Source organism: Copadichromis virginalis, linkage group LG17 (genome assembly GCF_057382275.1).
Source record: "Copadichromis virginalis isolate Kocher_CV1m ecotype Utaka linkage group LG17, C_Virginalis_male_GT1.1, whole genome shotgun sequence".
Lineage (NCBI taxonomy): Eukaryota > Metazoa > Chordata > Actinopteri > Cichliformes > Cichlidae > Copadichromis > Copadichromis virginalis.
In genome coordinates, this window is record NC_140634.1 from 39,440,972 (window position 1) to 39,464,651 (window position 23,680).

Sequence of the window (23,680 nt, forward strand, 5' to 3'; positions counted from 1 at the left end):
TCGACCAAATTAAACTGACTTCTTGCTCCGATTAGGACATGGCTGAAACTTCCTACCTGTAAAATGCATGCTTTTATTTTGTAGGAAAACATTTTCCTCTGTGGTTTCGTTTTGTCTGTTTTTGCAGGACTGGATTCAGCGGGATCCTGCTGACTCGGTGCCAGATCTGCAACTCCAAAGAAGCAGCTGCAGCCGCTGCAGAGGTGGGGGTTGAGTGTGTGTGGGGTTTGCTATCCCTGCTGTTGGTTTGGTGCTGTGGGTATCGCACAGGTGCTGGAGTGGAGAGTAGATGTCTGTTATGTCATGATGGCAATTCTCCCTCAACACAGTATCCTGGCTACACCACAAGTTCTGTAACTTAGACGTGTACATGTATCTATACGTGTAACGAAGCGCAAGTTTGGGCTTAAATTGTCAGAAATAAATGTGTGAAATTACATAAAAAGTGCTCCAGGTCATTGCCCAGACTGTCCTGTGATTATAAAACAGGTTTTTGTTAATTCACAGAAATATCCTGGGGATTTTTTTTTAATCTATTATGAAAAACATAAATTTCTAGAGAAGACGGTTAAAAAAAGTTAAATATCTGTCATTTAATTGTTTAGTCACAAGTTAATTACTTTAGTAAATGGGTTTGGGGTCTTTATCAGTAGGAAATGCTGTAAAACCTATAAAAATTCAGCTAAAAGACCAAAATTTATCCCAGAAGTCTCCAGCAGTTACCTCGGTTGCCTAGCAACCACTCACAGTAAAAACCTCAAAGCTTCCTGTAAAATATCAAATTAACGCTTTTACACATTTAAATTTTTTTTTACATGTGTAGAAATTAAACAAAGAATGTAACATGAATGTGCTTTTGGATGTTACACCAGCTACATATTTCCCTCCCTCTAGTCTTTTTGCTGCTAAGATACAATGCTTTGAAAAAGTATTTGCCCCCTTCCCGATTTCTTTTGCTCCCTTTTGGTATATTTGTCACACTTACATGTTTCACATCATCAAACTAATTGTAATATTAGAGAAAAATAACCAGAGTAAATACAAAACAAATACTCCAACCCTACCCGGCCGTACGTGAAAAGTCATCGCCCCCTAAATCTGACAGCTGGAAGAACTGCAGTCAAGTGTTTGTGATAACTGACAATCAGTCTTTTACATCACTGTGGAGGAATTCTTCGCCAAATCTTCTTTGTAGAATTGTTTGAATTCAGCCACATTAGAGGATTTTAAAACACGAAAAGCTTGTTTAAGTTCATGCCAACACATCTCAATTGGATTTGAGTCCGGACTTTGACTAGGCCTCTCCAAAACCTCTTTTGCTTTAGTCACTCAGAGGTAGACTTATGATGTGTTTCGGATCACTGACCTGCTGCATAACCCGAGTGATGGCTGGACATCCTCCAGCAGACAGCAGAATCCAGGTTCCATCAATTACAGCAAGTCGCCCTGAAGCAGCAAAGCAACCCGAGACCATCACACTACCACAGCCACCCCAAAAACCGCCTTTTGTATTTACTCTGGTTATTTTTGTCTCTATTTAAGTGTCACAAATATGCCAAAAAACTAAGAAATCAGGAAGGGGTTACTGTTACCCTAGCTATGACTTAACCTTTTAACCTTTAATGTATTTTATAATTTTAACAATTCATCTAAAAGACTATCGATATAAAGTGTTTTGTATATATTGTAAACATATGTACACAAACATATGTATGTTCATTTTGGACAGCACCTGGCCAGCTGTCTTTTCTGCTGTCTCCACTCTTTATATTTAAATCCTATCAATTCATGGGACAGTGCCAGCTGACTGCACGTGTTCAGCTGTCATGTGAGAATGTGAAATGCAAAAACAGATAAACAGACGGAGCATTGCGCCGTAAACAAGGGGAAACTCATGATGGTCAAATGTCATCTATCTACAGGTGCTGAAAAATAGGTCAGCGCCTTGTGTAAAACCACCACTTGCTATTTTACAGCTTTTGCATGGCTGACTTTGTATAAATAAATAGGATGATTGCAACATGAAGAGAAGACTGCTCGAAGAACGAGGCCATCATTTTAATAATTAGGCATCCTTAGATGTAGGTTTAGGGCAAGAGGTGCAAAGGCCTACTCAGACCACCACGAGCATGAAGCGGCAGACGGTCGGTGACTAACACCAGCCTGGGGCAGTTAGGCTGATGGTGGTGCAGAAGTGCGGAAGACAAAGAAGATCGAGCATGCAAATTTTTGACCTTTAACATGTAAGATGTTACTTTGTTTATTCTATGGACAGAGGAATCTCTTTCCCTTTGTTCATGGGCTAAGTAAGTGCATCCTGACTCGAGTTCAACCAGCAGACCAAATCGTTTTCATCTCGAAAGCAAAAAAGAGGAACTCCCCAATAATGCTGGTTTATTCTTCTAATATTAATTCACTGTTTCGCATATTCAGACATGGCACTGTACAGATTGTAATACATCAGCTGGGATTTAACTTAACTGAGAGGCTCACTGGTGACAGTCAAACTGAAATCAGCCCTCCACGCATGCCATTTGCCGTTTTGCCTGTGTGTGGGTTTGTGTGTGTGTATGTGAGTGTGTGTCATTGTCTCTAAACCCTCGCGTCTTCACAGCACCTTACATTTCTGTCAGATCAACAGATATATCTTTGCCTCTGAAGCAACAACACCGCTCTGCGTCTGCCTGGAACAACAGTGCTCTGTAAGTTTTTTTTATATCTGATTATGTAACAACAGACTGTGTCGTATTGGTTAAACTGGTTAGTTACACTTATGTATATACTTGTGTCTTGTGTGGAAAAACACAACAGCCCAGTAAGGTGGGTGAAAGTAAGACGACCTGAAGTCTGAGCCTGAGAAGTTGCTGTAATGCAGTTATACAGACAAAAAGCTGCAAAGGAGTTTGAACTCGATGTGCTCGAGAATTCACATATTTGAGTAAACGTTGATTTAATAGCAACATGAGGCCATGAAACACGTGAAAATGTAGTTTAGCTATTCATTTACAAAGTTTTTGATGACTTCAGTCCAACAAGATCTAATCGATCAGTTAAATTTAATTCCAACTGAGGTTTGTTTTATATTCACAACTATATAGAAACAGTCAAAAAAAAGGAGAATAAAAGAGTGCGTGCACCGCAGTCGGCCGCGGCATTGTTGCTCTGGCTCAGAAAAGCAGTCATTACATGCTCAAAACATAAATAGCTGCTTTCATTGCGACTTGGAATAGAAAACCAAAAAAAATGGTGTAGGTTTTAAGACACCCAAGAGGTCCGTGTGTGTCTGTGATCCCTTGTAACTGTTCTTAAAATGACTGGATGTATTTTGGGTGCTGCACTGAGGCATATCTGCTACATGTGTCGGCCACAGTCGGACAGAATCGGTTTGGACGAGCAGAAGATGAATTTTTACGTGCAGAACGGGCTCTGTTTAACTCACAGTGTGATATTCAGAGTTTTAGCATAGTTTATTTTTAGATAAAGACACGGTTGACACAAACACTCATTATAGTGAACAGAAATCAAAGTAGAGTTATTGTTAAGAGGAATATAAATCTCTCTTTGAATGCTAATGAATCCTACCTGAGGTAGGCCTGAACAGTTAATGTGATTTAATCACATCTTGTCAGGTTATTTCCCAGGTGCTGTACAGACTTTGGAAAACATAAAGCAGATAACAGGATCTAACAACAACTTTTTTCCACTGATTCAGGAAATAATGATTCACTTTGGGGCATTTGGGCTCCTGATTTCAGATGCACTTTCTTATCCAACTCCACCTACACGCTTCGAACGCTCGCTCAGTTTTGTTGGAAAAATAATTTCATATGTGACAGTTAAAGGGCACATTGTCTGTTTTGAGGTGCCTACACAGTCTCGCGCATTGATGTATGTACAGAGAAATGCTTCGAGTTGCACAGCCATGAGCTAACTTCCTGATATCACAAAGAAAATAATCATGACCTAAAAACTCTAAATAGTTATCACTGCTATGCTCTTGATTTAATATCAGTGGGTAATCTACAGAAAACAGAGAGGCACATCGACTGTCTGAGCTCACGCTGGTGCGTTCGTGCGTGATAAGGACCAACACTGTTCTGGTGATTTGCTTTTTGTCATGTTGTTCTCAGCAGCCAGTTAAGCAGCTATTTGACTGATCGCTATTTACACCAAGCACGTTTCTGCCTCTTGTCGGGTTCCCCACTTCAACACTGTGACTGTGCCCACATATTAATTATATTTCTGCTGTTTAAATGAGCCGAGGAGGAGTTTACACTCAGTAACACAAATATTACACAAATGGTTTATTTTTCTAAAACCTGTAGCTGTACTTGGTTACCACGCGTCAGACTGACACATCTGAGAAAAGTACTGTGAAGAATAACAGTGACTGTGATGACGCGCTGGCTTTTCTTTGCAATAAATGATCATTTTCCAGGTTTTCTGTGGGCCAGAAGCCCCTAATTCATCTTATATGGGTCAGATTACAGGTGTGTTGTGACAGCTGGGCCACACTAGGCTTGGTGTGACAGATGTCAAGCTTGTCTACTGAGTATTAGGCTAGATCTAGCTTACGTAGCATTTGCTAGCGAGCCATAAGTAGCCCTGCTATCTGGGTCCAGAGGCCACGATGGGGTTGGGTTTTTTTAAAATTATTTTTTAAATATTTCAGCAAAAACTGTTTAAAAAAATTAAAGTCCTCTTCACTTTTGTCAACGACGTCCCCATCTTCTTCCTCGTTTAGTTCTTCCTTCACATTAGCACGTGTTAGCATGCTAACGCACCCAGCTAAAAAAAAGTTGAGGACTGTAAACGCTAAACATGAGCACATAACGCTGTCAGCTCTAAGCGCTGCTCTGCCTTCATGTCGAATGTGTTTCCGCTGCTAATGTTTATGCTTCCTAATTGTGGTTTACTTGAATAAACACTTGACGCTTGCGCTGAGGTCGCCTTTAAAAGCTCGACCTCGTTGCTTTTATCCGAGCGCAAATGGTTTGAAGATGTCAAAGTATTCGCATAGTCTGTCGAAGCTCGTGCGTCCGAGCACATAATGTTGTGGCGGGTTAGCCATTATGACAAGATAGAAATGGTGAACCCACCGGAAAGATCATAATGGCCGCCGTGTTTCGTTTCGCTCTGTCACAACCCCGTTATCACTGCCATCTAAAACGATAACCTGGAGCTGTGAGTCTGCCGAGAACAGACGAGTTTGACCAAATGACAAACACAATCAGGTTTTTGATTCCTATTTAATTGCATTTACTCTCACACCAGAAAACTTTCTCTCTGTTCTCTGTGGAAAACGAGCGTTCAGGCCTCGAGATCTCGTGTCGAGTCCTCGGCTTGCTGAAAACAGAGTGACTCATAGGACTCTTTTTTTCCACCACTCATTGGGTCAATCACTATCTGCTTACTCTGCAACACTCTTGTACCAAAGTATTCTTTGCACATCAGAGGGAATTATACACTGCATGCAAACAGTTTCTGTGTGTTAGTCCCGGGCGCTGCATGAAAGACACCCCGCAACAGTGTGGGTTCAAAGCTTGGCTCAGGAACCGTGCCATGTGTCGCCTCATCTCCCGCCAGTCTTTGTTTTTGTTAAATAAAAAGAGGGAGGGCGGAGAAAAAAGAAAGAAAGCACCAAACTCTTAGTTTATAAAGAGCACACACAGAGCCGGGACTTGGCTTCTGCTGTTGTTGGACCTTTTAATGTTTTGTTGGAAAGCCGTCAGTGTTTTGGTTAGTTTGGTCGTAAATTACAGCAGCATGGCTAATATGCTTGTCACGGTCTGTTAAAGGGGGTTTGTTATTAAATTCACTTTCCCTTTCAGTTTGCTCAAGTAATATCACAGAAGTTGATCATAAATTTTGAGCTGCTGTATCACCGCGCTACCCACTTAAACGCCCCACAGTGTATGGGGAATTTAAATGAGAAATGGGGAAAAAGAATAGAGTCACCTGCATCCATTTATAGACTTTTTACAGGAGTAGACCTCCTTTCTCAACACATACACAAACAAGATGCAAGTCATTTATTGTTTATCTATAAAATATCAGAAAGTGCTTACATGGAGCTCAAGTTGATGCCTTTAAATTGCCTTTTTTGCTCTCAAAGCAGTCTAAAATAAAAAATAATTAAATGTACATTAATATAAAATAATGCAATAAGCAAATTTGCACACTAAATTTAAGCAGAATGGGGTAAAAAAAAAGAAGCTTATTTTAGCTTTAAAGTCAAATGACAGCAAAAAGATAAACACCTTTCTGCATTAAAAATAAAAATAAACTCCATAATAGTTATTCCCGTGTGTTGAGATCGGATTAGGTGGTGCAGAAGTTGAATAAACGTATGAACAGTTAGTCTCCATTCGTTAGAAAAACCAGTTTTCCATGTGCTGCACATCCATACTGACTAAAATAAACACCTTTTAGGTGCAGATCATGAAGCGCTCCAGCATTGCTGCTCATGTCTAGGCGACATCCATTTGTCCACACTGTAGGGTCTGGTCTTTGTTGTGGCGTTTTGGAGGTCATGCTGCAGTAAAACCTGGTTTCTTGTGGCAGTCGTATGTTGCTGTTTGGTTGTCCACTGTTGATGTGGGAAGCAGCTCAGGTATATAACCAGGAAGCTGAGGTTTTGCACTTTTTATTTCACATAGTGTTTAAAAACATGTTATATGTTACGGTGTAAGAAGTTAAATTACAGTAAAGTAGATTTGCCAGCTTTTGGTAATCACACCTCCTGTTTTACTGTAAGTAACTTATGGCACATGCTGTGTATGTCAGGTTTTAGGTTTATAATTTCATCGTTATAAAAACTGCACTCTTTGTGAGGGGGTGAAGTTTTCACTGATATGAAGAAATGAAACTGATGGACACATAGTGAGAATAACACAAAGACAATCACGTATCAGTTTGCATGCCGCTTTGTTTAAATGTGCTTCTCGTCTTTATTTACTCCCAAATCGAAGAAGAGCTGCGTGTCTTCATGAAATCTCGATCTTTCTCTTCATTTCAGATCATTTCCTTTCTGGGTTTTCTGAGCTGATGCCTGTGACGTCTTGTGATCGCTGTCGATTTCCCTCTTTATCTCAAACATCTTCTGCTTGTTGTCGCGTAACCGTTCCACGCTGCAGTCGAAACCCTTTTGATTTTAAAGTTGTCCTTACTCCCGTTCACAATAAAGTCAACCGAGTACCAGCGCTTCTCATCGCGCACACGCTCGTTACAGTAACGATACTTTGATCTCAGTTTTTTTGTTCCATAAAATGAAAAAACGATGAGTTTTAAAGCAGAGGGAATGTTCTGTAACCGTACAGCACCTGTTCAACGGAAGAGCGACACGCTGGAGAAAGGAGGCTGTGAGGGCGGACTGCGACTTCCTGTTGTGGCTTGTGTCATCACTTTGTTAACCTGCAAACTTTATGCAGTCTCAAAGTGTGGGTGCCTCATGCTAAGTGTCACATCCCCACATATGTCTCCTCACTTGTACGTGTCAGGCTCCTGAGAAGCGCAGCTCTGTTGGGTTTGTTGTAGATCCTAGTGAAACACAGCTGGGAAGGGAAGAGAAGGTGAGGTTATCCAGGTTGTGTGTGTGTGTGTGTGTGTGTGTGTGTGTGTGTGTGTGTGTGTGTGTGTGTGTGTGTGTGTGTGTGTGTGTCTGTCTTTTGGGGCTTTTCTGTTGCTTTTTGTAGTACTGATTTTAGTGTTGTCCATTTTTAAGCTATATTCCCACCAACTTGTATTTGTAATTTGGTAAATTAGAAAGTTGCATTGATCTGGCTGTGAGTGGAGGAGGTAGAAACTAAAAAAGCCGAGCGGTCAGAGGTGGCAAATTTGTTTCAATCTGTGCCATTGGTCAGTTTTCTCAAAGAAATGTCCCCCTCCCTCCTCTCTGTCTCTCTAGTTTCTCTCTCACTGATTACATCCAGGACTTCAAGGCCAGGCCAACTTTTACCAGGTCTCACCATGTCCATCGACCCTGCGGCCGAGCTGCCTTTCTTCTACGGCAGCATCAGTCGCTCGGACGCCGAGCAGCACCTGAAGCTGGCTGGGATGTCCGACGGCCTCTTCTTGCTGCGGCAGTGTCTCCGCAGTCTGGGGGGCTACGTCTTGTCTATCGTGTGGAACCTGGAGTTCCACCATTACTCCGTAGAGAAACAGCTTAACGGGACTTACTGCATCACAGGAGGGAAGCCTCACTGTGGCCCTGCAGAGCTCTGTGAGTTTTACAGCAAAGACTCCGACGGCCTGGTGTGCCTCCTGAAGAAGCCGTGTCTACGCTCCCCAGATACGCCGATCAGGCAAGGCGTGTTTGACAGTCTGAGAGAAAACATGCTGAGGGAGTACGTGAAGCAGACCTGGAATCTGGAGGTGAGCCGGGTGTCGGGTGGTGCTGAAGAGTTTAGAAAAAGAAAATAACCATGTAGGGTAGAGTTTTGAGCTACTTGTACTTTACCTGAGCATTTCGGAGACTGAAAAGTTCATTTTTTAGCTATAATTACTTTTCTGTGATATTGAATATGTTTAAATGTCTTCCCAACAAACTACGGTTGTTGTTTTTACAAAATTTAACCATGCAAATGTGCTGACTTCTGCTCATGGAGATAGCTTTGATGTCTGCATCCAGCCCGCTGTACAGTGCAGTCAAAGTGATCTCTTCAGTCGTTATATTTTCCGCCCTCATCGCGCTGCAAAATATAGCAAATAAACCAAATAGAAAATCTGCTGATGGGTGAAAAATTTATACAAAATAAAAAATTTGTGATCTGATAAATGTTTTCGCCTGTAAGCAAAATTTGCCATTTTGTTTTTTTGTGGTTATTTGAGAGCAGCTGCACAGATAAAACTTTCCACTGCTGTATTGACATGTAGATATTTTTTTAAAAGTACACGTACGTCTGAGAAACCTTCACATTTAATGAACCACTATTTAAAAAACAACATGAGGTGTCTTATCAAAAATCAGCAATCTTACCAACATGTGTCAGTTTTCCCACATCAGTCAGTGAATGTCGTTACAAAGAAACAAAGTGTTCAAAGTTAAAGATCAGTGGTGTGGCAGCGCCAGGTCACACTTTGCTGGTAGACTTTAAACAACTTTTGAAAAACTTGTGACGGCCCAGACCTCGGACTCGGACAATCCCTCCCTTCTTAATGGCTCTCTGCAAATACAACGAGAAGTTTGAAGTTGTGACCTTCTTCTCTGCAACGTTTTCATTTTGTGGCCCCGATCGGACTCTAACTCGGGGAAAGGTCTTCCCCGCAAGCCGTATGTTTGAGTCTGGTTTAACTGACATTTCTGAAGGGACTTTTTTGGTGGAGTGGGAGAGACTTTGCCCACACACAATCTCTCCAAACCTTTCCTCAAGTAGGAACACAGGTAGGAGCTCTCAGTTCCTCTGAAGGTTTCTGTGGCCTGGGGAAAGTAGTTGCACTAACAAGCTACAGTTCTTAGAAACGAGAACCAAAAGTATGAGACAGACGGTAGAAGCTAAAGTAAAGAGTCAAGATGGGGGAATAGGAACAAAGTGAGCAGGTAACTGGAAAGAAAAGGCAGGCCAGGTGGGAGTACGAGGGTCTGAGATGACAGCACTGAAAGAATTAGTCAACAAGACTAAAGCTAAAAAGAGCATTTTCACTTGTGCCTCCTCCAGTAACCTGCCACATACAACGATCAGTATCTTTTTGACACCGGTGATACAACTGAAGAGCCAAACTAGCTCCACGTCTATGCAGAATTCGCCTGCAGCTCGAGTGTCATAACGTTCCCTCTCTGAGCTTCACATGCACCACCTTCCACCGCATTTGACACCCAGCATGAGCAAATTCAGAAACACCAGCAAGCTGCGATGCAGTCCTCCCCGCAATTTTAGATAAAAAGTCATTATTGCAAAACACGGAGATAACACGTGATCATTTTTCCGGTTCAGGGCGAAGCCATGGAGCAGGCCATCATCAGTCAAGCTCCTCAGCTCGAGAAGCTGATCGCAACTACAGCCCATGAGAAAATGCCTTGGTACCACGGCAAAATCTCCCGCCATGAGGGGGAGAGGCGGCTTTACTCGGGAGCACAACCGGACGGCAAGTTTCTGTAAGTTTTTGCTTCTTTTTTAAAAAGCCTGCTGTGTTTGTTTGTTGGGTAAAGATTTTGCATTTATGTGTGTTTTGTTCCTCAGAATCAGAGACAGAGAGGAGTCTGGCACATACGCTCTCTCCATGATGTACGGGAAAACGGTGTACCACTATCAGATCCTCCAGGACAAGTCGGGGAAATTCTCTATGCCTGAGGGAACAAAGTTTGACACAGTCTGGCAGGTCGGTCCTCAGGCTCTTTTTTTCTTCCTCTTTACTTGTGTGTCGTTTTTCTGGCCTAAACTAAACTTATTCTCAATGTTCAGCTGGTGGAGTATCTGAAGATGAAACCTGACGGCCTTGTAACCGTTCTCGGAGAGGCGTGTGTTAACGGCAAAGCTGCTGTTGAAAGTACTGACCAATCTTTCCTTTTTTAATCACATCTCAGCCTGAATTTGCAGTTTATATTGTGGTTTATTCATAATATGAATAATATAATACGCAACGTTCTTTTTTGATTCTATTCACTAATGAAATTCTCCTGTCATTTTTCAGAGACACCCAGTCTTCCCAATGTAAGTAGTCGGTACATCCTGCACTGTTCAAGTCAGCGCACGTCTTCATCCTCTGAGATTTATTTCTTTGTCATTCCTTTCAGAGGCCACGCGGCGCCAATGGATACACACCGCCACCTCGAGGTCGGTAGCCAGCAGTGCAAACACACAGGCAGCATTGAGCATAAACTGCGATGGCTGTTCCTGCAAGGATGCGTTCAAATAAAAAAACTCACAATTACACAATCAGTCGTAGAAGGAAGACTGAAATCTGATAGATTATAACTGCATGCCAAGCGCTGTGTTTAAAGGTTGTGAGTTAAAAAATGTAATTCCTCAGTAACAGTGTCCAGTTAATATATCACTGGGTAATTAATTTATACAAGTGCATCATGTTTTAGACTCTGATACGTGATTTTGAATGTAAAACCTTCAAGTTTGAAATATTTTGCACATTATATCTACAAACAAAGTACATGCAATTTATTGTGTGCAATTTGTACTTTGCAGCTCTTGCATTGGTCACAAAGACTACTGTGCCCGAAGACCGCGACCTTCTCCCCATGGACTGCAATGGATTCAACCCGTATCACAACCCCAATGATATCAAGAGGTTCAACATCCAGAGGTCCGACCTGCTGATGGACGAGGTGGAGCTCGGCTCTGGGAACTTTGGCTGTGTCAAGAAGGGAGTCTTCAAAACAGAATCGTGAGGAGCCGAACATTTTAAAAACAGACGCTGAGCCGTACGTGCGTGCGTGCGTCTACTGATGTCGCTGCCTGTGTTTTGTTTGGATTCAGGGGTCAGATAGACGTGGCCGTCAAGGTGCTGAAGAACGACAACGAGAAGCTGGTGAAGGAGGAGATGATGCGGGAGGCAGAGATCATGCACCAGCTGAGTAACCCGTTCATCGTCCGCATGCTTGGCCTGTGCAACGCAGACTGTCTTATGCTGGTCATGGAGATGGCTTCTGCCGGACCGCTGAACAAATTCCTCTCCTCCAACAAGTAAGTTCATCTTTAACTGTTTGTAGTTACACTTAAAAAAAGTTGTTTTATTTATTTATTTATTGGTAAACTCTGGTTTTTCTTTGAGTCAGTTTCTTAGCAGTTATCCTAACCTGCAGCACGGTTGGGTGGAACCACTTGACATAACTTTTGAATAAAAGTGTTAATATTTTTTATTTCATTTATTTATCAGTTACGTATTTATTTTATATATTTTATGTATTGCTTCAATGTTTTACATTCATTGTACATTTTTTAAAGTAAATCCAAAAAACACAGTATTTTGTTGAAATAACACAAATGACTCAAGTAAACCTTTAAAAAAAATCTTTAGTGAATAAAACTTCAGAGGATTTTTTAAACCAGCAATAGTGAGATTTCAGTTTTAGGAGTGTAACTAGGAGACTGATTAAGGTCTGACTTACATATTTTTATATAAAAAAACCATCTTATTTATTATTTTTCATGACACTCAGATCCTTACGAATCCTATATAGCATGTGTAGAGTCAGATCAGATTACGCTCTGACTTTACAAAAATACATACATGTCAGTGTAACCCTAACAGCTCCCACAGACATGCACTGCCCCAGGATGGGTTTTGCACCAAACAGGGCTGTGGTTTAGGGTCAGTCAGTTTCATGCATAGAAATCTTTCAGCTGTAACAAGGATCAAAACATGTCGATGTGAATAATCTTACTTTATCTCAAAGAACTCAGCTCTTCTACGTGGTAAATAGTAAACAGAGTGGTGCTACTATAACCCCTTTCTATTCAAGGTGAGCCCTCAAAGTGCGTCCTGGTACAAGTCTGTACTTCTCAGGTGGATTCTGATACTGACACTGCAGAAGTCCTTGCCATGACATGCTGATGAGGAATGAATCAGACAATCTGTTCGTCCAAGACATTTCTGATCTTTATGAGGCCGTTCTTTTTTCCTGTGGCAGCTCCATGTATTCTCAGAACTGTCACGTTATGACGGAATAAATACAGAACAACAAAAGTGAACGTACGCTTTCTTACATCTTAATTTTATAGGAGAGCAGGCAAGACCGTACTCTGTATGGACAGCAGCAGCTCTCGAAGGGCAGAAGTTGGAACATGGGGATGTGATTTTACACGTCCTTTAGGTTATGTGTTTGCTTTAGTGCCAGGATAACATTTTAATAGCCACCTTCACTCTTTCCAAGACTTAAGTAAAGCAAAGAGAAGCCTATAACTCAAGTCCAGTCAATAGAGATATTAGAGATAGATGAAAGAGCAGGGGAATGACACGCAAAAGCTTCTCCAGCTGAGAGTCATCCTAGGTGAGGTGTTTTGGGCATGTCCTCCCAGGTGAAGGCCCTGGGGCAGAACCAGGACAGAGCTCACATTTTGCCAACACCTCGGTATTTCCCCTGAACATCTGGATGAGGCGTTTCAGCTCAGACTGTTGCCCCCATGACTCAGAGCTGGAAAAGCAGCAGAAAATGGAGAGGTGGATGATTCCAAAACTCCAAATATGTCTTAAAGCAGGGGTGTCCAACTCCAGGCCTCGAGGGCCGGTGTCCTGCAGGTCCTTGATTCAACACAGCTGATTACGGCTAATTGACCTCCTCAACATGTCCTGAAGTTCTTCAGAGGCCTGGTAATGAACTAATAAATTGATTCAGCTGTGTTGACCCAGGGTGAGATCTAAAACCTCACCTGGAGTTCCCCACTTCTGTCTTAAAGACTCAAACTTAGGATGGTTCATTTTTCAGGCTGCTTCATTTGAAGGTTTCTGGATACTTAAAACTGCAATAATATTCAGTGTTTTGTTGCATCAAAAGGAACTGGACAAGTTTTGTGTCATCATCATCATCGATCGTCTGTCCATCTATTTACTTCTGCTTTTCCAGTCCAGGTTCAGGGGGTGCAGCTGGAGCCCATCCCAGCTGTCTTAGGAAAAAACTACATTTGTGTACTAAAAATATCCTAATGCTTCTTTTCTCTGGACGTGTGTCCTCACAGGGATACCGTATCGGTGGAGAACATTGTGAACCTGATGCACCAGGTGTCGATGGGCATGAAGTATCTGGAGGAGAAGAACTTTGTGCACAGAGATTTAGCGGCTCGCAACGTCCTGCTGGTCAATCAACAGTTCGCCAAAATCAGTGACTTTGGCCTCTCCAAGGCCCTGGGAGCAGATGACAACTACTACAAAGTACTCACGAATTTTTTAATATTGTTGTACCGCAAGACAAAGTTGCATGAATACAGAGTGATTAGAGAGTCCGGTGTGGGTTTTATCAGTGTGTGCAAACAGAGAGTATGTCTTAGATGGATTGCCCTTCTGCGAGTTGCTGACCTCACAATGTGCAAACAGTAATTAGCTCCTATTGACAAAAATGTGTCAGGTGCCCTGTTTGAACTAAACACTCAATTGATTTCCATTTTACTGATTTACTGACCCATATCTGGAGTGGATGTAGTTACCAGAGAGCCCCAGCAATCCTTCACTCCAAGGCCCTAAATACCATCGCCGATGTTTGCTTGCTTTGGCCGAGTCCTTGGCGTGCTTCTCATCATCATAAACGTTGTGTTCACAGGCTCGTACTGCAGGTAAATGGCCGCTCAAGTGGTACGCACCAGAATGTATACTCTTCCACAAATTCTCCAGCAAAAGCGACGTGTGGAGTTTTGGTGTCACCATGTGGGAGGCGTTCTCCTACGGAGGGAAACCCTACAAGGTAAGACAGATTACTGCAGAAGGTTATCAAAGCATGACGTGATCCCAGAGCTCACGCTGCCTGTCTTTGAATTTGTTCTCCAGAAAATGAAAGGACCCGACGTGATCCGCTTCATTGAGAACGGGAGCCGCATGGATTGTCCGGCGGCGTGTCCAGAGCGAGTATATACACTGATGAAAGAGTGCTGGACATACAAGTGAGAAACCGATGGTCTTGTGCGTGCGTTATATAAGAGAGGCATAAACAGAGGTTGTCTGTATGTATGTACAACAAAACAACAAGAGTTCATGTTTCCACAATAAGAAACAAACTGGGAAAGAAATGGTACATTCAAAGTCCGAGCTCAAATCCAGCTGAGATGCTTGAACACACCGTTAATGCTCAAACCCACCAGTCTGGCTGAATTAAACAATACTGCCACGAAGAGTGGCTGAAAGACTCATTGCCAGTTATCACAAATGCTAGATTGCAGTTCTTGCTGCCAAGAGTGGCACAACCAGCTATTAGCTTTAGGGAGCAATTAGTCTTTCACGCAGGGTCTGTAGTTTTTTTCCCTGAATAAAGTAAACGTACTTAAATCGTTTAAAAACTGCATTTTGTATTTACTCTTGTTGTTTTTGTCTAAAAAGACTCATTTAAAATTAGTTTGATGACCTGAAACATATGTATGACAAATGTGCAAAAAACTAAACTAAGAAAACAGGAGGAGGGCAAACACTTTTCACAGCAGTGTATTTAATGACTTATGTAGTTTTCATACGTCAGGCATGGCTGCTGTCACCTAACGACATTATATTCCTCAGTCGTTCCCTCGTAAATGAAAACAATTTCCTCTTGAATATTTGTTTTTTAGCGTCAGATTAAGCAAGCAACGCATCCTCTTAAAATCCTGTGACTTCTATTTATCACAGCCTCCTCTCTCTGCTCCTCCCCTCTCCTCTCTCACAGACACGAGGACCGTCCTGACTTCAAGAAGGTCGAGGAGGCCATGAGGAGTTATCATTACTCCATATCCGGCAAGGCCAAGCCTGAGGAAGGCGCAGCCGCCGCCGCACCCGAGCCTACCAAGTAGACAGAAAAAAGGCACATTCTGTCCCAGCGCTGCACAAAGCGTCCTTTCAGCCAGCCATTAAACAACCAAAACAAAGAGTGTTTTATGAACTGTGCACAGTGACCAGCTTTGACCGCAGAAGCGACGCAGCAATAAATGTGCATTTGTAAATCGGACTTCAGTGTGTCAGCCGTGTGAGGAAGCTCTCTGTCTGCCGTGGTTTGAATGTTAAGTGTCGTAATACTGCTGAACAAAACTAATTTTATTTTCTGCTACTTTAATCGAACCATGTATTCAAATCTGCGTCTTTGTCCGCCTCCACCTAAAAGCATTTTTACTGTTTTTAGCCTAATAAACTAGAAACAAACGAATTATGTGAGTGAAAAATGTGGATTAACTTATCATAAATCTGCTGATATGACTGAATTCATTCTTAAGTGCTGTGTGATTTTTTTTTTCTTTTTCTTTCTTGGAGCTACAACAACAGTCTGACATTATAAGTCTTAATTGTTCTTTTCCAGATGTTCCAGATGTTCCAAAACCATAAAAATAAAAATCTGTAACTTTATCACAGATGTGGCGGGAAAACTACGAGCCTCCATTCAACTGGTCTTCTGCAATCTGTCTCATAAAATCAATCATAACACAAAAGACATTACAATTAAAGACATTATGAACATTTGTATCAACAAAATGCTCCATAAAAGCATCAGCATTTGGTGATGTTTCACTGGAAGGCAAAAATGAGCTTTGGACATGAGGTGCATGCATACTTTCTTATAAATACTCTGAACATGTATGTGCAGAGTCCAACATCTGCATTTTTAATCAAAAGAAACATTCAAAATGAGAAAGTCTAATATGAGACTTTTTGAGACTTTGAGTTTAAAGCTGTTCTCTGTCTTTAAATATGTGTGTTTGTTAAATAGTTTTTTCTCTCTGATGTTTCAATGCCAGTAATTTAAAACGTCACACGCGGCGATTTATTAGGAAAGAAACAAACTGAGGTTAGTCACGCTGGCCCCAAACTGTGTCAGAGGAAGTACTTGTGAACCGTCAGGCCACACTGGAGGGTCCAAGGAAGTCGATGAAGCAGTTTTCAAAATAATAGTAGGTTTTCACAAAATAAACCCTATGACCCTATATTAGACCCTATGCATGCTGTGGTATAAATAGGTAATATGATCAGAGTCCCGGAAATCTACATTTATTATATATTTAATATTTTTTCATAAAGAATTTAACGGTATTGCTAATTTCCAGCCCTTGTCCTTTGTTGGGCTTTTACATCCATAATGCATAAAACAGATTTACACAATTCAAGTGTCTTTGAAAGACACTATATATTATACACTGTAATTTAAGAAAAAACATATGGTGACAGTTCTGCCACCAAACATGCTTTTTAGCCATAATTTGTAGAGTTTGGTTGTACAAAGGTGTCAGATACTCGATTAGAAAGGGTGACGATTGAGCCCAAACTGTCAAACAAGGAAGAAATATCATAGATTACCTAATAACTGAGCAGGTGTGTGGTGTCGAATTAACTTAAATTTAGATTTGTTTTAAAGTTAGTCTTAAGTCCTCATGTGGGGCTGTGTTTGTGTGGGTCAGTATGGGACATGTCAGTGACATTGGTGTGTAGTCTGACAGTTTCATATATGTTTATGTTTATTTATATTTATACATTTAATTACAGCAGCAGTGTTGGCCAATATAGCTTAAAACTGTGCAGGTTACTAGATTAGGACCTTTTGTTTATTATAAGCACACATACGCACATATCGTTTCATGCCATAGTTTCTCCTTTGCAAAACTGAAAAAGAATTTCATTTCTTCAGTATATGCTGACACGTCATTCAAATTCTGTAACACTTGTAGCTTTTGTTTTACTTGTAACTTTTCCTGCTTGACCTTCTGTGGCATGGCTTGGGTAAAAACTATATTGTAGAAAACTGCAGACTGCAAACTGTGAGGTACTGAGTCAAGATGTAGGACGGGAGAGCAAAGAATCAAAACGCCGTGTAGTCCCACATAAAAAGAGACATCTGATCAGCATACGGGCGGAGCAGGATTGATTCTTCCGAACAGTAAAATGAGAAAACCCACACTGGAAACTTGATTTAGTTTGTCAGCAGGTGTAAGTGATTAATACATGAAAACTGCTCTTAGGTCAGAGGGAATGTAATGAAATGACCAAAGCTAACATGAAAGTCTCCACATATAGTGGAAAAAGCAGTCCCATTACTTTGAAAATCCTGAATCCGGAAGTCGCCGCTAAAGCCGCTAGCATTGCGCTGGTGTACTTTTCGTTTCACAGGGAGGAGTCAGACATTAGTTTCTTTATCAAAGTGACATGTTCGTACCGTTATTACTAATTCTACGACATGTACCGCACCGTGTGTCCATAATGTAGCCCGTCTGCGGTGTCGACATAAAGCTATCGATCAGCGACCAGATATTTCTCGATAAAAGGTCGAAGGAAACAGGAAGGCGGAACAAGTAAGTTCGGGAAAGTGGCTTTCAACTGTATCATTTCGTCACCCTGCGAAGAGCCGCCCGAGTTAACTGCTGCCCTTAGGCGGCTTTTTCCCCTCGTTTACGATAGCGTGTGAGTGATCCGGGTTTGTCGTGTGTTTTTAGCGGGTTTTATATTTGCTGTTTTATGGAGCAACAAGTCCGGCCGAGTTAGCTAGCGTCACGTCACGAATAAACTTCGCACCGCCGTCATGAGCCCCGATGTTGAATCTCTGACTTTTATCCTGGAAATGTGCTTAAAAACGACACAAAGCCCTCCAGACAACGAGCAATGTGGACCTGATGTATATATGGAGGCGTAAATAAACACGGCAATGTCGATTTACGTTGGCAACACGCGGTTTGACTTGGTTTTATTGTCATTCGGCATATTCTTGATTTCACGGCGGAATTGGTGTATGAAATAGGAAATGACTCACTCAGACACCATGTTTCATCTTTTAAGGTTAATCTCTTTTTGCCCAGGCTTGTCGTTTGCAGACAGCCTCCCAGTGCTGCAGTGTGGTCTCAGATCAATTATGTCGGGCAACTGGGCATTTTATTCTGATTACAGCCAAATTATTTAGTTGTGTTGCTCTCGTGCGTAAAATTTCTCGCACGGCCTCCATTTCTTTTCCGGTTTAACAGTTTTATATCAACCTAGCATGCATCTAACATATGATTCATGACTGGGAAAAACCCAAATCTCACTGTTGTTTGGCATTTTAGACACTAATTTAACTAACAAACATGCTGTTTGCAACCCTAGATTTTAATTGTTACATACACATGCAATCAGGTTTGACAGGAAGTAGACATTTCAATGTAAATGTGCATATATTAACCAAATTCTGCCCTTTTCTTTTTCTCCTTTAATCGTACACAGGAGTCAGAGACTCAGTCCAAATAAAAACCACGACAATCCATAACCAAAACAACCCACACTGGCTGTTCACACAACCTTGTCTGCTTCCATTTCAACGGTAAATAATTCACCTGAAGCGTTCGAACAGATCGTCTGCCGCCACCACATGCGACCATGTCCATGGCCCTGAAACAAGTCTTCAACAAAGATAGGACATTCCGGCCCAAGCGCAAGTTTGAGCCCGGGACGCAGCGCTTCGAGCTGCACAAGAAGGCCCAGGCGTCCCTGAACGCCGGCCTGGACCTGAAGCTGGCTGTGCAGCTGCCCCACGGCGAGGACCTCAACGATTGGGTGGCCGTCCACGTGGTCGACTTCTTCAACCGCATCAACCTCATCTACGGCACCATCAGTGACTCGTGCACCGATCAAACCTGCCCGGTCATGTCGGGCGGGCCCAAGTACGAATACCGCTGGCAAGACGAGCACAAGTACAAGAAGCCGACCGCCCTGTCGGCTCCCAAATACATGAGCCTGCTCATGGACTGGATCGAGGTACAGATCAACAACGAGAATATCTTCCCCACCAACGTCGGTAAGTGTTGAAATAAGCCACGAGCCACGGCGTCTCAGCGGTTGGTTCATGTCTGTCAAGTCATCTCATGAGGCAAACCAAGCGACCAGCCCATTCACAGACAGACTGTGGCCACGCTTCGATATGGTTACGAAGCCATTCCAGTCAATAAATTCCAAAGTTTTATTTGGTAAACTTATGACTTTTGTTCAGATTTCAAATTTTCTCCTGTTGGTGTTTTAACCCAGTGGCTCCCTGCATGGGTGTTGGCACCACAGGTAGGGTCACACAGCAGAAAGTGGGGAGCTGATGCTTTAATATATCTTTACTTTTATGAACTGAATGGCTATAATGAGTAACCTCTATTTCATTTTAATGATCCTTTCAGTGTGACTCATTCGGAACGCAGAGAAAAGCCACTTAAATGATTAACGTGTAATAATTACAGAGGAAAATTGAAATGAGATGCGAACGATTCACATCTGAAATGTGAAGCCTGTTTTTCAGCATCCGCAAGGCCACGTATGTCAGATTACCTTCAGCGCTGAGCATTGCTAACATCACAGTTAATCTGCTGCAGTGGAATTTGTGGTTTTCTATTATCTCCGAGTGTGTTTGTGTGCACTGTGCTGTGGCTCAGCAGCTGACTGACTGACTACAGAAACATGCCAGCCAGTGGATTTAGAAATGGGTCACAGGATGGACAGTAAGGCTATGAATAGAAACGACCTCTGACGCAGCCATCCTCTGCAACACGTTCCTAAAACATTATTTAATTAGTCAAAGCAAAACGATGTGCTGAATTAAGCGTGTGTTGGGAGATTATTCGGCACACCGAGCCCTGTCGATTTTCCGATCGTGTCCGATTGTGACGCTGGCCGCGTCTGCTGCCGATTGGCGGCTGGTGTCCAGGCCTGAGGGGGAGAAGACGGGGAAAGGTTAATGTAGAAAAAGCAGCCTCACTTTTAATTAAATGCATCAGTAATTTCAAACGTGTCTGTTTACTCCGGAGCAAATAAAAGGTCACCGCAGACTGACCGCAGCCTTCTCGCTCTTTCTCCCATCTGCTTGACTCCCAGGTACTCCCTTCCCTAAGACATTCATGCAGGTGGCTAAGAAGATTTTGTCGCGTCTGTTCCGGGTGTTCGTCCACGTCTACATCCACCACTTTGACCGCGTGAGCCAGATGGGGGCAGAGGCTCACGTCAACACCTGCTACAAGCATTTCTATTACTTTGTCACCGAGTTCAACCTAACGGACCACAAAGAGCTGGAGCCCCTGGTGAGCAGATGACATCGAGCTCTGTGTGTGTGTGTGTGTGTGTGTGTGTGTGTGTGTGTGTGTGTGTGTGTGTGTTCCTGTCTAACTATCTTTGTGAGGACTGAAATCTGCATTCTACTATACTTGTGAGGACACACTCACCGGTCCTCACAAGTTTGAAGGCCTTTTTGAGGCTCAAAATGTGGTTTTAGTGTCAGGGTTACAATTAGGTTATGGTTAGGTTTAGGGTAAGGGTTAGGGATAGGCATTCATTTTTAATGGTTATGGTTAGGGTAAGGGGCTAGGAAAACCATTATGTTAATGAAGGTCCCCACTAAGATAGCTGAATAAGATAAGATAAGATAGAACTTTATTAATCCCTCGGGTGGGTTCCTCTGGGAAATTCGATTTCTAAAAAAGCACAGCACCGACAGAAGTTACAGAGAATGTGTGTGTGTGTGCGCGCGCGCACGCTTGTGTAATAATCAGCCCATGTTAAAACACCGAGATGCTGCATTTGAAGGTTGCTGTGACACAAAGCTGCATTTTAGAGCAGTGTACAGCGGAGATGTGAGGCTAATCTTGCATCGTGGGCCGGACCGGCGAAACTCCCTTCTGTACGCTTAACGGCACAAATCAGTTTTTCCACTCGATAAAGTTTTTCTATTGTAATAAGTGAAAAGGAATGAAAGAAATCTGTAAGCATGACTTTTAGGGCTTAAATTGTCAGAAATAAATGTATAGGACTAGCGGGCCATATTGGAGCATTTGACTGGCTGTTTCTGGCCCCGGGCCTCATGTTTGGCAACCCAGGTAAACAGACTATCACATTTCCTTTAAATTATCTTTTGAGAAGTACAACAAAGAGCCAGATTACTACATTATCAGATCAGTCTAGCATATCGTTTGATTTAGGAAATTAGAATTGGCACCCCTAGTGGTCAAATCGTGTAAGTGCAAGACTGTTTCTAAACTTCCCCAAAAACTTGTGGCTTCTCTGTATTTCAGCATGATGTTGCTTAATGGGTGATGCATAACTTGATAGCTATAGATGAGAAGATGTGAGTTTAAAAATGAAGCTGTGGGTAAACTGTATCCTTTTGTTTAGTGTAGCTAATGAAAACTGCAGTCATGTGATGCCTCAGTGGCCCAGGGATTTAGGTCACTGGTTTTTAGGCTGCAACAAAATGTCCTGTGTACAAGCTGCAGATTGCTGCAGCTTAATGCGATGAGTGGAAAACTACAATAGTTAAGACCCATGTATGAGCACACCAGAGAAATGCAGGACTCAAAAAATGAGTCTTTGCAGTTTGTTTGTTTTAGAACAGATTTTTTCTTGTCTTTCCATTATTCTGAAACCCAAATTTATTTTACTGTTAACTGTCAAAGACGAGTGCTCACTCTGTCAGGTGTGTGTGTGTGTGTGTGTGTGTGTGTGTGTGTGTGTTTTGACCAAAAAGCTTGGACTGCTTACTCTTTGTTTCCCACCTGTATGTTGCCCACAGCAGTGTGCTGTCATGTAGAGCTGGGCGATATATCGAGTTTTTAAAAAATATCGATATATTTTTATACGAGATATAAGATCTGACAATATCCTTTATATCGATATAGTCTATGTTACGTTATAATTATACTTGTGGAGCCGCAAGTTTGCCTCTCTTTCGTCCACTTCCGTCTCTACGCAACGTTACTCTGCCTCGCCTCTCCTTCACTGAACACAACTCCCCCTCCTCCCCCATCGCTTCACCTGCAGGAAGCGACAAGATGGACACGGCAAATTTCCTTTAACGAGTTACTGCGCATCGCCCCGTGCGTGGGGCTGGACGGCGTCAATGTGTTAGCTAGCTAACCACGCTAACGAGCTAACCACGCTAACGTCATGCAGCCCAGAGATGCTGCACGGACTAAAATCCTTTCATTCTCTCAAAAGTTGACAGCGCGCCTAATGTATGAATTCTGGTTGTGCTTGATGGCCGCGAACCGATTTTATGCGGAACACAGCGCTCAGCAATCTGTCAAAAAATGTTTTAGTACGACTTTGGTCAGCTACGGAGCTGCACCGCTTGATGGATTGTCGGAGCATTACGGCTGAGCCTCGCGGAGTGATACGTACTGTGCTTCAACGTAATAGTACCCTACTGTGTATAAGGACTATAAATGGCACCTGTTAAGAGACGTGGTTGCGAAGCGGATTTCAAACTCCAGGCTGTCAGTCACACAGTAGAACTTGGGAACAGAGCAGCTGTGAAATCTGTCTTTGTTATTGTGCTCAGCGTCTTTTAGTTTACATTTTGACTGCACAATTGTGAGCTTTTTGTTATGCACAAAAACAACATTGTTTTCTTTTATTTATGGAGCATTATTATTTAATAAATGCTCATAATTTATTTTTGAGTAAATTTTATGTACATCTGCTGTATGTTAATAAAAGTGCCTGTGTGACATCTGGGACACAGCTTTGACTAAGAACTCTCTTCTTGTTCTTACTTTATGGCTTTAAAAAAATATATCGAGATATATATCTTATATCGCCATCCAGCTAAAAAATATCGAGATATGAATTTTGGGTCATATCGCCCAGCCCTACTGTCATGTGATCAGTGTAGAAACTGGCTTTGGAAAGGTTCGCTCAGCTGTGTGCTGTTTGTTTTTGTCTGCCACAGAAAGAAATGACCTCTCGGATGTGCCACTGAGGGACCTGCGGACACGGCGAATGGATGCATCCGTCCATCTCGAAGACTGCTTTGGAGAACGGAAAACGAGCAATCAAATCCAGAGTCTATTTTTATATTTAAGTACTGTAATCTATTTTAGCTGCATACTGTAGGTTTAACCAGGAATCCTGTTGCGCCAGGGCGTTCTGCTCCTTCTGAAAAGTTTTCAGACATTTTATCAGAGCACAGTATTAAGAGGTCTGTTTGTGTTAATGTCTTTTTTTTTTAATCTGAATCATTCCAGGATGCTTCCTCTTTTCTTTTCTGTTCCAAATGATCTAAAATTAGTACGGTTTCTTTCTTTTCACCTGTAAATCTCAGTATGTTCTTACATTAAAGTGATTCTCAACTCTT

The 23,680-nt window shown here is 42.2% G+C and overlaps 2 protein-coding genes across 4 annotated transcripts; both read left to right on the top strand.

Moving 5' to 3' along the window:
* Positions 1–129: 129 nt before the first annotated feature.
* Positions 130–15,973, top strand: zap70 (zeta chain of T cell receptor associated protein kinase 70). 3 transcript variants are annotated; one of them, XM_085436972.1, is made up of 13 exons: positions 130–203; positions 7,907–8,373; positions 9,933–10,093; positions 10,179–10,317; positions 10,401–10,485; positions 10,630–10,649; positions 10,733–10,772; positions 11,139–11,337; positions 11,430–11,636; positions 13,629–13,821; positions 14,207–14,347; positions 14,431–14,543; positions 15,296–15,973. In XM_085436972.1, the coding sequence occupies exons 2-13, from the start codon at positions 7,969–7,971 to the stop codon at positions 15,417–15,419; spliced, it is 1,827 nt and encodes a 608-aa protein (XP_085293098.1). In that variant the 5' UTR covers positions 130–203; positions 7,907–7,968; the 3' UTR covers positions 15,420–15,973. The 3 variants fall into 3 exon arrangements, with proteins under 3 accessions (XP_085293098.1, XP_085293096.1, XP_085293097.1); XM_085436970.1 differs by lacking the exon at positions 130–203 and adding an exon at positions 2,620–2,702; XM_085436971.1 differs by lacking the exon at positions 130–203 and adding an exon at positions 7,458–7,571.
* Positions 15,974–17,668: 1,695 nt separating this feature from the next.
* Positions 17,669–23,680, top strand: mob3a (MOB kinase activator 3A). Its single transcript, XM_085436648.1, has 4 exons — positions 17,669–17,900; positions 18,802–19,372; positions 20,431–20,633; positions 23,276–23,680. Exons 2-4 carry the CDS (start codon positions 18,955–18,957, stop codon positions 23,303–23,305), a joined length of 651 nt encoding a protein of 216 aa, XP_085292774.1. The 5' UTR covers positions 17,669–17,900; positions 18,802–18,954; the 3' UTR covers positions 23,306–23,680.

What these genes read in the sequence shown, in the direction of transcription:
- zap70 (XM_085436972.1), top strand. Translation starts at nt 7,969, where the DNA reads ATGTCCATCGACCCTGCGGCCGAGCTGCCTTTCTTCTACGGCAGCATC. An exon ending in AGCAGACCTGGAATCTGGAG is followed by an intron (nt 8,374 to 9,932) that starts GTGAGCCGGGTG and finishes TTTCCGGTTCAG; the next exon opens with GGCGAAGCCATGGAGCAGGC. An exon ending in GGAGTCTTCAAAACAGAATC is followed by an intron (nt 11,338 to 11,429) that starts GTGAGGAGCCGA and finishes GTTTGGATTCAG; the next exon opens with GGGTCAGATAGACGTGGCCG.
- mob3a (XM_085436648.1), top strand. Translation starts at nt 18,955, where the DNA reads ATGTCCATGGCCCTGAAACAAGTCTTCAACAAAGATAGGACATTCCGG. An exon ending in TATCTTCCCCACCAACGTCG is followed by an intron (nt 19,373 to 20,430) that starts GTAAGTGTTGAA and finishes CTTGACTCCCAG; the next exon opens with GTACTCCCTTCCCTAAGACA. An exon ending in ACAAAGAGCTGGAGCCCCTG is followed by an intron (nt 20,634 to 23,275) that starts GTGAGCAGATGA and finishes TGTCTGCCACAG; the next exon opens with AAAGAAATGACCTCTCGGAT.